Genomic DNA, 13,212 nt, shown 5'->3' with positions numbered 1-13,212 from the left:
CCTCACACAACATTCTAACATCAACACCCCCTCACACAACATTCTAACATCAACACCCCCTCACACAACATTCTAATATCAACACCCCCTCACACAGCATTCTAATATCAACACCCCCTCACACAACATTCTAGCATCAATACACCCCCTCACACAACATTCTAGCATCAATACACCCCCTCACACAACATTCTAATATCAACACCCCCTCACACAACATTCTAGCATCAACAGGGGCAAAGCACAGCAGACAAAAGAGAGAGAGAACCAGAACAACATAATGTTGTGAATGTCCTGATTTGAGTGTGGAAGTCTCTTAATGTTTTGATGTGATTTGGTTCTCTGCTCCTGCTTGTTGTCCAGTGTGGTTCAGCCCTTAGAAAGGTCCGGCTTACTTTTTATTACCGGTACAGTGGTACCTGGAAAATCATTAGCTGGATACGGGTTCTTCTCTTCATTCACATCTACTTGGTACTCATCAATGTTGATCTGTCAAAACACAGTAACACAGCTCCACATCAGCCTCAATACTGACAGAACTAGTGACACTACTTTTAAAAGGAAACACCATACCACCTGCTGAGAGTAGACATGTATTTTTACAGATGAAGAATTAGACTGATACTAACTAAACCAAACATATTTTATATTGTTGAATCTGTAAAGTGAAGTATTGACATGACTAGATAATATTACAATACAACTTCGGAGGACTGGTGTCTCCAGTCAGGAGGACAGGTATATCTAATGAGGACATGTGTATCTAACGAGGACAGGTATATCTAACGAGGACAGGTATATCTAACGAGGACAGGTATATCTAACGAGGACATGTGTATCTAACGAGGACAGGTGCATCTAATGAGGACAGGTATATCTAATGAGGACAGGTATATCTAACGAGGACATGTGTATCTAATGAGGACAGATATATCTAATGAGGACATGTGTATCTAACGAGGACAGGTATATCTAACGAGGACAGGTGTATCTAACGAGGACAGGTGCATCTAATGAGGACAGGTATATCTAACGAGGACAGGTGCATCTAATGAGGACAGGTATATCTAACGAGGACAGGTATATCTAACGAGGACAGGTGTATCTAACGAGGACAGGTGCATCTAATGAGGACAGGTATATCTAACGAGGACAGGTGTTTCTAACGAGGACAGGTGTGTCTAACGAGGACAGGTGGTCTAACGAGGACAGGTGTGTCTAACGAGGACAGGTGTATCTAACGAGGACAGGTATATCTAACAAGGACAGGTGTATCTAACGAGGACAGGTGCATCTAACGAGGACAGGTGTTTCTAACGAGGACAGATGTGTCTAACGAGGACAGGTGTGTCTAACGAGGACAGGTGTGTCTAACGAGGACAGGTGTGTCTAACGAGGACAGGTGTGTCTAACGAGGACAGGTGTATCTAACAAGGACAGGTGTGTCTAACGAGGACAGGTGTGTCTGAGACATACCTTGGTGGCATTGGTTGTCTCTCTGTCTGAGGTGATGGACTTCAGCTCAATCTTCTCCTCCTTCTTCTCTTCTGCCTCGATCATCGGGGGCTTTTCATTGACATGACGCTTCTCCGGACTGGCCGTTCTGTGTCAGAATGGAGCAAAACCACTCAGGCATACACACTTGAATGGATGTGGATGCACACACACACACACACACACACACACACACACACACACACACACACACACACACACACACACACACACACACACACACACACACACACACACACACACACACACACACACACACACACACACACACACACACACACACACATCATGCAAATTACCTGGCCAGCTTCTTCCTCTCCTTCTCCTCCTCCTCCTCCTTCTGTGCTGACGTCAGACTCTCAGCATCAGCCAGGTTGTCCACGGCGATGGCCAAGAAGACATTCAGCAGGATATCTGGTCAGGGAGGTGGAGTCAAGGAAGTGGAGTATGGCTTCAGCTAGCAAACAATGAAGTGTCAGCTTATCACTCACCATGTTGTGTAGAACAAAACACCTGGGTGACATGACTGAGTGAAGAGTTGAGTTGACAACAATCAACCCTGATACTTGAGTAGCCTGGAATCCAAACTGAATATCACTCTGTCTTACCTTATATGGTTTGGATTTCAGGCTACTCCTAGTCATTGAGGAAACATCTGAGATACCATACCAGTGGTATTACAATGAACTGGGATGACAGGAGAACAATCATCCTGCTGATGGTTCTGGATATAAAGCATCATGTCCTCTGTCAGTGTGAAAGGCCTTACACACATCTGTTCTTTACAAGGATACAGTTTCCACAGATGAACAGGATGATGAAGTAGATGCAGACTAGCATCCCTGGGAAGGACGCCCCTCCGTAGGCCATGATGCCGTCATACATCACTGAGTTCCAGTCCTCACCTGTCAGGATCTGAGAACACACACACAGGAACAACAGATGAAGGAGGAAAACTACAACATGAATAACTATTCACCATAGACAACAACTATTCACCATAGGCAACAACTATTCACCATAGACAACAACTATTCACCATAGACAACAACTATTCACCATAGACAACAACTATTCACCATAGGCAACAACTATTCACCATAGGCAACAACTATTCACCATAGACAACAACTATTCACCATAGACAACAACTATTCACCATAGGCAACAACTATTCACCATAGACAACAACTATTCACCATAGACAACAACTATTCACCATAGACAACAACTATTCACCATAGACAACAACTATTCACCATAGACAACAACTATTCACCATAGACAACAACCATTCACCATAGACAACAACCATTCACCATAGACAACAACTATTCACCATAGACAACAACTATTCACCATAGACAACAACTATTCACCATAGACAACAACTATTCACCATAGACAATAACTATTCACCATAGACAACAACTATTCACCATAGACAACAACTATTCACCATAGACAACAACCATTCACCATAGACAACAACCATTCACCATAGACAACAACTATTCACCATAGACAACAACTATTCACCATAGGCAACAACTATTCACCATAGACAACAACTATTCACCATAGGCAACAACTATTCACCATAGACAACAACTATTCACCATAGACAACACCTTTCACCATAGATAGCAACTATTCACCATAGGCACCATAGACAACAACTATTCACCATAGACAACAACTATTCACCATAGGCAACAACTATTCACCATATGCAACAACTATTCACCATACACACCATAGACAACAACTATTCACCATAGACAACAACTATTCACCATAGACAACAACTATTCACCATAGATAGAAACTATTCACCATATGCAACAACTATTCACCATAGACAACAACTATTCACCATAGACAACAACTATTCACCATAGACAACAACTATTCACCATAGGCACCAACTATTCACCATAGGCAACAACTATTCACCATAGACAACAACTATTAACCATAGACAACAACTATTCACCATAGACAACAAGTATTCACCATAGATAGCAACTATTCACCATAGGCACCATAGACAACAACTATTCACCATAGACAACAACTATTCACCATAGGCACCATAGACAACAACTATTCACCATAGACAACAACTATTCACCATAGACACCAACTATTCACCATAGACAACAACTATTCACCATAGACAACAACTATTCACCATAGACAACAACTATTCACCATAGACAACACCTATTCACCATAGATAGCAACTATTCACCATAGGCACCATAGACAACAACTATTCACCATAGACAACAACTATTCACCATAGGCAACAACTATTCACCATATGCAACAACTATTCACCATACACACCATAGACAACAACTATTCACCATAGACAACAACTATTCACCATAGACTACAACTATTCACCATAGACAACAACTATTCACCATAGGCACCAACTATTCACCATAGACACCAACTATTCACCATAGACAACAACTATTCACCATAGACAACAACTATTCACCATAGACAACAACTATTCACCATAGACAACAACTATTCACCATAGGCACCAACTATTCACCATAGACAACAACTATTCACCATAGACAACAACTATTCACCATAGGCACCAACTATTCACCATAGACAACAACTATTCACCATAGACAACAACTATTCACCATAGGCACCAACTATTCACCATAGGCACCATAGACAACAGCTATTCACCATAGGCAACAACTATTCACCATAGACAACAACCATTCACCATAGACAACAACTATTCACCATAGACAACAACTATTCACCATAGGAAACAACTATTCACCATAGGCACCATAGACAACAACTATTCACCATAGACAAAACTATTCACCATAGGCACCATAGACAACAAGAATGTTACAGTTACTCAAATGACTGGACCTTGAGAATAGAGTAGAGTGGAGTAAAGTATAATAGAGTACAATACAGTAGACTACAGTATAACAGAGTACAGTAGAGAAGACTAGAGTATAATATAGTACAGTACAGTAGACTAGAGTATAATAGAGTCCAGTACAGTAGACTACAGTATAACAGAGTAAAGTAGACTACAGTATAAACGAGTACAGTATTATAGAGTACAGTATAGTAGACTACAGTATAATAGAGTAGAGTATACTAGAGTATAATAGAGTACAATAGACTCGAGTATAATATAGTATAGTAGAGTAGACTAGAGTATATTAGAGTACAGTAGACTAGAGTATAATATAGTACAGTATACTAGAGTATAATAGAGTACAGTATACTAGAGTATAATAGAGTACAGTAGACTAGAGTATAATATAGTACAGTATACAAGAGTATAATAGAGTATAATATAGTACAGTAGACTAGAGTATAATAGAGAACAGTAGACTAGACTAGAGTATAGTAGAGTGCAGTAGAGTAGGAAACAGTATAATAGAGAACAGTATACTACAGTATAATAGAGAACAGAAGACTAGAGTATAATAGAGTACAGTAGACTAGACTATAGTATACTAGAGTACAGTATACTAGAGTATAATAGAGTACAGTTGGCTCGAGTGCAATATAGTACAGTAGAGTAGACTAGAGTATAATAGAGTACTGTAGACTAGAGTATATTAGAGTACAGTAAACTCAAGTATAATAGAGTACAGAAGACTAGTGTATAATAGAGTACAGTAGACTAGAGCATAATAGAGTACAGTGAACTAGAGTATAATAGAGTACAGTAAACTAGAGTATAATAGAGTACAGTAGACTAGACTGGAGTATAATATAGTACAGTAAACTAGAGTATAATAGAGTATAGTAGAGTAGACTACAGTATAATAGAGTACAATAGAGAAGACTAGACTATAATAAAGTACAGTAGACTAGACTAGAGTATAATATAGTACAGTAGACTACAGTACAATAGAGTACAGTAGACTAGACTAGAGTACAATATAGTAGAGTAGAGAAGACTAGACTATAATAAAGTACAGTAAACTAGATTATAATAGAGTACAGTAGAGTAGACTATAGTATAATAGAGTACAGTAGAGTAAACTAGATTATAATAGAGTACAGTAAACTAGATTATAACAGAGTACAGTAGAGTAGACTACAGTACAAGAGAGTACAGTAGAGTACAGTAGACTATAGTATAATAGAGTACAGTAAACTAGATTATAATAGAGTACAGTAGAGTAGACTACAGAATAATAGAGTACAGTAGAGTACAGTAGAGTAGACTACAGTATAATAGAGTACAGTAGAGTAGACTACAGTATAATAGAGTACAGTAGAGTAGACTACAGTATAATAGAGTACAGTAGAGTAGACTAGATTATAATAGAGTACAGTAGAGTAGACTACAGTATAATAGAGTACAGTAGAGTCAACTAGATCATAATAGAGTACAGTAGAGTAGACTACAGTACAATAGAGTGCAGTAGAGTACAGTAGACTATAGTATAATAGAGTACAGTAAACTAGATTATAATAGAGTACAGTAGAGTAGACTACAGTATAATAGAGTACAGTAGAGTAGACTACAGTATAATAGAGTACAGTAAACTAGATTATAATAGAGTACAGTAGAGTAGACTACAGTATAATAGAGTACAGTAGAGTACAGTAGACTATAGTATAACAGAGTACAGTAAACTAGATTATAATAGAGTACAGTAGAGTAGACTACAGTATAATAGAGTACAGTAGAGTACAGTAGAGTAGACTACAGTATAATAGAGTACAGTAGAGTAGACTACAGTATAATAGAGTACAGTAGAGTAGACTACAGTATAATAGAGTACAGTAGAGTAGACTAGATTATAATAGAGTACAGTAGAGTAGACTACAGTATAATAGAGTACAGTAGAGTAAACTAGATCATAATAGAGTACAATAGAACCAAACAGATTCTCCATCATTTTCCCTTCTCTCCCTACCTGAAAGACGGTGAGCAGCGACTGGGGAAAGTTGTCGAAGGTTGACCGGCGCGTCTCGTCAAAGTTGAACTTGCCTCCGAAGAGCTGCATGCCGAGCAGGCTGAAGATGATGATGAAGAGGAAGAGTAGCAGTAACAGGGAGGCGATGGAGCGAACAGAGTTAAGCAGCGATGCCACCAGGTTACTCAGAGAGTTCCAATACCTGAGAAAAAGAGAGAATGTAGGGAGAGAGAAAGAGGGAGAGGGAGAGAGAGGGAGGGAGAGAGATAGAGAGAGAGGGAGACAGAGAGAGAGGGAGAGGAAGAGGGAGAGGGGGAGAGGGAGATAGAGCGAGAGAGGGAGAGATAGAGAGTTGGAGTCAGCATCCGAACTACAATACCCAAGACACCACAGAGCAATGACTACAGTGGCACTCAACCCACAGAGCTGTCACAGTTACTACCGTTGACTACAGTACCCAGGAGGCAGCAGGTGAGAGAAAGGGCTATAGCACTGGATTGTGATCCTGTCTGTAGCTCTGAGTTCTGTTCAGAGACCGTTTTGTATCGTGCCATGTTATTAAAGGGCCAGTGCTCTTATTCCCTCTGTGACAACATAGGCCATGGTAGCTTCACTCGTACCTGGCTTCACTGAGAGTTTCTAGTGACAGAGAGCAACACTTCCTGTGAGAGCTGAGGCAGCACCGAACCAAGGCATCAGCTAACTTCAACTCCGCTTCAATGAGTGAACTTGACCACGCAAAAACATGGTGTAGTACTGTATTGGACTGAGGGCTGGTGTAGTACTGTATTGGACTGAGTGCTGGTGTAGTACTGTATTGGACTGAGGGCTGGTGTAGTACTGTATTTGACTGAGTGCTGGTGTAGTACTGTATTGGACTGAATGCTGGTGTAGTACTGTATTGGACTGAGTGCTGGTGTAGTACTGTATTGGACTGAGTGCTGGTGTAGTACTGTATTGGACTGAGTGCTGGTGTAATACTGTATTGGACTGAGGGCTGGTGTAGTACTGTATTGGACTGAGTGCTGGTGTAGTACTGTATTGGACTGAGTGCTGGTGTAGTACTGTATTGGACTGAGTGCTGGTGTAGTACTGTATTGGACTGAGTGCTGGTGTAGTACCGTATTGGACTGAGTGCTGGTGTAGTACTGTATTGGACTGAGTGCTGGTGTAGTACTGTATTGGACTGAGGGCTGGTGTAGTACTGTATTAGACTGAGTGCTGGTGTAGTACTGTATTGGACTGAGGGCTGGTGTAGTACTGTATTGGACTGAGTGCTGGTGTAGTACTGTATTGGACTGAGTGCTGGTGTAGTACTGTATTGGACTGAGGGCTGGTGTAGTACTGTATTGGACTGAGGGCTGGTGTAGTACTGTATTAGACTGAGTGCTGGTGTAGTACTGTATTGGACTGAGGGCTGGTGTAGTACTGTATTAGACTGAGTGCTGGTGTAGTACTGTATTAGACTGAGTGCTGGTGTAGTACTGTATTGGACTGAGGGCTGGTGTAGTACTGTATTAGACTGAGTGCTGGTGTAGTACTGTATTGGACTGAGGGCTGGTGTAGTACTGTATTGGACTGAGTGCTGGTGTAGTACTGTATTGGACTGAGGGCTGGTGTAGTACTGTACTGAGCATGCTTTTGATTAGACTGAGGGACCCACCAGGCTTGGAGAAGAGCAGTGAGACTGAACAGTGACTGCATGGACTGGTACAGTAGGTAGGGGAAACGTAGTGGGACCATAGCAGAGGAGGCTGGTGAGGGGAGGACGACTTATAATAATGGCAGGAATGGAATCGATGGAGTGCTATCAAACACATGGAAACCATGTGATTGATACTGTTCCATTCCAGACATTATTATGAGCCCGTCCTCCGATTTGAAGTGCCACCAGCCACCACTGGACCATAGGGGGTGTCAGTCTAGCAGGCCAGCATTCAGACAGTCACAGGCCCATGCTGACAGGATGTGTAGAGAGAGGGAGAGAAGAGACCAGACAGTCACAGGCCCATGCTGACAGGATGTGTAGAGAAAGGGAGAGAAGAGACCGGACAGTCACAGGCCCATGCTGACAGGATGTGTAGAGAGAAGAGAGAGAAGAGACCAGATGGGAGATTGTTTTTGAGTTAGTGCATGGTTCACCGCTGCGTCACGGTTTGTTGTTGTGTTGCATAGTTTCACAGTTCAATAAAATATGTGGAACGATAATCACGCTGCACTTTGGGTCCGCTTCATCCTACGACAACCGTGACAGAAGGGCTGAATATAGCCCATATTAATATATGTAGCCGTAGAAATAAGGTTTATGAAATCAATAACTTGCTAACATCAGATAACATTCATATATTAGCCATTTCTGAAACTCACTTAGATAATTCATTTGATGATATAAACTCAGCAAAAAAATAAACATCCTCTCACTGTCAACTGCATTTATTTTCAGCAAACTTAACATGTGTAAATATTTGTATGAACATAACAAGATTCAACAACTGAGACATAAACTGAACAAGTTCCACAGACATGTGACAAACAGAAATGGAATAATATGTCCCTGAACAAAGGGGGGGTCAAAATTAAAAGTAACAGTCAGTATCTGGTGTGGCCACCAGCTGCATTAAGTACTGCTGTGCATCTCCTCCTCATGGACTGCACCAGATTTGCCAGTTCTAGCTGTGAGATGTTACCCCACTCTTCCACCAAGCCACCTGCAAGTTCCCGTACATTTCTGGGGGGAATGGCCCTAGCCCTCACGCTCCGATCCAACAGGTCCCAGATGTACTGAATGGGATTGAGATCCGGGCTCTTCGCTGGCCATGGCAGAACACTGACATTCCTGTCTTGCAGGAAATCCCTCACAGAATGAGCAGTATGGCTGGTGGCATTGTCATGCTGGAGGGTCATGTCAGGATGAGCCTGCAGGAAGGGTACCACATGAGGGAAGAGGATGTCTTCTCTGTAACGCACAGCGTTGAGATTGCCTGCAATGATAACAAGCTCAGTCCGATGATGCTGTGACACACCGCCCCAGACCATGACGGACCCTCCACCTCCAAATCGATCCCGCTCCAGAGTACAGGCCTCGGTGTAACGCTCATTCCTTCAACGATAAACGCGAATCAGACCATCACCCCTGGTGAGACAAAACCGTGACTCGTCAGGGAAGAGCACTTTTTGCCAGTCCTCTCTGGTCCAGCAACGGTGGGTTTGTGCCCATTGGCGACATTGTTGCCGGTGATGTCTGGTGAGGACCTGCCTAACAACAGGCCTACAAGCCCTCAGTCCAGCCTCTCTCAGCCTATTGTGGACAGTCTGAGCACTGATGGAGGGATTGTGCATTCCTGGTGTAACTCGGGCAGTTGTTGTTGCCATCCTGTACCTGTCCCGCAGGTGTGATGTTCGGATGTACCGATCCTGTGCAGGTGTTGTTACACGTGGTCTGCCACTGTGAGGACGATCAGCTGTCCGTCCTGTCTCCCTGTAGCGCTGTCTTAGGCGTCTCACAGTACGGACATTGCAATTTATTGCCCTGGCCACATCTGCAGTCCTCATGCCTCCTTGCAGCATTTTTAAGGCACATTCACGCAGATGAGCAGGGACCCTGTGCATCTGTCTTTTGGTGTTTTTCAGAGTCAGTAGAAAGGCCTCTTTAGTGTCCTACGTTTTCATAACTGACCTTAATTGCCTACCGTCTGTAAGCTGTTAGTGTCTTAACGAACGTTCCACAGGTGCATGTTCATTAATTGTTTATGGTTCATTGAACAAGCATGGGAAACCCTTTACAATGAAGATCTGTGAAGTTATTTGGATTTTTACGAATTATCTTTGAAAGACAGGGACCTGAAAAAGGGTCATTTCTTTTTTTGCTGAGTTTAGCAGTAGCAATACAAGGATATAACATCTATAGAAGAGACAGGGATACTTATGGGGAGGTGTTGCTATTATACAGCACCAGTCAAAAGTTTGGACATACCAACTCATTCAAAGGTTTTTAATTATTTGTACAATTTTTTAAATTGTAGAATAAGAGTGAAGATTTCAAAACTATGAAATAACACATATGAAAATATATATATATATGGGGGATTAGAAATGATGCAGACAATTACATAGATGGAAGCTACAATCTATCTGATCTACCCCCTAAAAAAAGGTTCCAACAGCTGGGCTAAAACAGTGTATAAGAGATCATACAAAGGAGTGTGTATGATGTTAAAAATATTTGTTGGTCTGATGTGATTAATACGGAGCATCCAGACGCTGCACTTTGTGAAATTGCTTCTTTCCGATTATTGATAAGCATGTACCTGTTAAACTGACAGTTAGAACTGCATGGATTGATGAGGAAGTGAAAAACTGTATGGTTGAAATGAGATAATATGTCTGTCTGCACATCTGACTGGCTGACTTACTGCAAATTGAGAAATTATGTGTAACTGTATTATGAAGCCAAGATCAATGATCTAAAGAATGATGGAGAAAAAAAGTTTTATGGGCAGAAAGACAAATTCAACTCCATCTTTCATCGAATCAGATAGCTTATTAATCACAAAACCATTTGATGTTGGCAATTATTTGAATGATTAGTTCATTGGCAAAGTGGGCAAACTTAGGCAGAAAAATGTCAACAACGAACAGTGAGCCATCATATTCATCCATAGAAAAACTAATAATGAACTAAAAACATTTTAAGTTTGAATTTTGTAAAGTTAGTGTGTGAAAACATTATTGTTATCAATCAATAATGACAAACCTCCTGACATTGACAACTTAGATGGAAGGATACTGAGGTGAGACAACCACATATCACAGCCATATAAAGTCATTTTTTTTCAATAACGTAGCTATCAGTAGAGTTGGGGGGGGGGGTCAAGTGCAAGTCCTGGTTAAGTTTTTTTGAGGTGAGGAGGAGGATCATGTAAGATACTGTTTGATGAGGTAGGGTTTCAGATGTTTTGGGAAGATGACCAGGGACTCTGCTGTCCTAGCTTCAGGGGGAAGCTGGTTCCACCATTGGGGTACCAGGACATAGAAGAACTAAGTGAGCTGAGCGGGAGCTGCCCTCCCGTAGGGGTGGGAGGACCAAGAGACCTGAGGTGGCAGAACGGAGTGCTCGGGTTGGAGTGTAGGGTTTGATCAGAGCCTGAAGGTAGGGAGGGGCAGTTCCTCTTGCTGTTCCGTTGCAGGGGTTTGATGGCACAGGCAGGGAGCCCAGGCAACAGCGAAATGCAGTAGTCCAGACGGGAGAGGACAAGTGCCTGGATTAGGACCTGCACCGCTTCCTGTGTGAGGTAGGGTCTTACTCTACGGATGTTGTAGTGCATGAACCTGCAGGAACAGGTCACTGTTTTGATGTTTGCAGAGAACAACAGGGTGTTGTCCAGGGCCACACCAAGGTTCTTTGCACTCTGGGAGGGTGACACTGTGGAGTTGTCAACCGTGACGGAGAGGTCTTTGAGCGGGCAGGTCGTCCACGGGAGGAAGAGCAGTTCCATCTTGTCGAGGTTGAGCTTTAGGTGGTGGGCTGACATCCCAGTTGAGGTATCAGCCAGGCAACCAGAGATGTGTGTTGCCACCTTGGTGTCAGAAGGCGGGAAGGTGAAAAGTTGTTGAGTGTCATCTGCATAGCAATGATAGGAGAGACCATGTGAGGATATGACGGAGCCGAGTGACTTGGTGTATAGAGAGAAGAGGGTCTAGAATCGAGCCCTGGGGGACACCAGTAGTGAGAGTATGTGGTGCAGACACAGATCCTCTGCATGTCACCTGGTAGGAGTGGCCTGCCAGATAGGATGCAGAGTGTACAGAGCCTGAGACAACCAGCCCTGAGAGGGTTGAGAGGAGGATCTGATGGTTCACGGTGTCGAAGGCAGTGGATAGATCTAGGAGGATGAGAACAGAGGAGAGTGAGTCAGCTTTGGCAGTGCGGAGAGCCTCCGTGACACAGAGAAGAGCAGTCTCGGTTGAGTGACCCGTCCTGAAGCCTGACTAGTTAGGGTCAAGAAGATTGTTCTGAGAGAGATAACGAGGAAGTTGATCAGAGACAGAACGCTGAAGTATTTTGGAAAGAAAAGAAAGAAGGGATACAGATCTATAGTTTTTGACGTCAGATGAGTCAAGTTTCTTGAGGAGGGAAGCAACTCGGGCCATTTTGAAGTCAGAGGAGACGTAGCCAGTTGTCAGGGATGAGTTGATGAGGGAATTGAGGAATGGGAGAAAGTCTCCAGAGATGGTCTGGAGAACGGAGAAGGGGATGGGATCGAGTGGGCAGGTTGTCGGGTAGCCAGACAACAGGAAGTCATCTGGATAGAGAGGGGAGAAAGAGGTCAAGGCGTAGGGTAGTTCTGTGTGAGGGAGACCAGTGGACTCAATAGGCTGAGTGAATGAGTAGCAGATGTCGTCAACCTTTTTCCGCAGAGAGGGAGGAGGGAGAGGGTGGAGGATTAAGGAGGGAGGACAAGGTTGAAAAGAGTTTCCTAGGGTTAGAGGCAGACATATGACATTTAGAGTGGTAGAAAGTCGCTTTAGAAGAAGATACAGAGAAAGAGAAGGTAGAGAGGAGGGTGTGAAAGGGATGATAGTCCTCCAGAAGTTTAGTTTTCCTCCATTTTCGCTCAGCTGCCTGCAGCCCTGTTCTGTAAGCTCGCAATGAGTCCCTTAGCCACGAAGCAGGAGGGGAGGGCCGAACCGGCCGGGAAGTAAGGGGACAGTGCGAGTCATAGGATGCGGAAAGGGAGGAGAGTAGGATTGAAGAGGC

The 13,212-nt window shown here is 42.9% G+C and overlaps 1 protein-coding gene across 1 annotated transcript in view; it reads right to left on the bottom strand.

The window, feature by feature from the left end:
- Positions 1–357: 357 nt before the first annotated feature.
- The window catches only part of LOC145861343 (voltage-dependent L-type calcium channel subunit alpha-1C), a 67,319-nt gene continuing 54,464 nt past the window's right edge, over positions 358–13,212 (bottom strand). Inside the window, exons 8-12 of the mRNA XM_082963350.1 lie at positions 6,456–6,657; positions 2,310–2,430; positions 1,815–1,929; positions 1,477–1,603; positions 358–489 (exon numbers count right to left, since the gene is read on the bottom strand). Coding sequence (XP_082819476.1) covers positions 370–489; positions 1,477–1,603; positions 1,815–1,929; positions 2,310–2,430; positions 6,456–6,657 — 685 coding nt within the window. The 3' untranslated portion in view covers positions 358–369. The remainder of the gene's footprint in view (positions 490–1,476; positions 1,604–1,814; positions 1,930–2,309; positions 2,431–6,455; positions 6,658–13,212) is intronic.

Source organism: Salmo salar, chromosome 17 (assembly GCF_965601325.2).
Source record: "Salmo salar chromosome 17, fSalSal1, whole genome shotgun sequence".
Lineage (NCBI taxonomy): Eukaryota > Metazoa > Chordata > Actinopteri > Salmoniformes > Salmonidae > Salmo > Salmo salar.
This window is presented reverse-complemented; position numbering and strand designations above follow the sequence as displayed.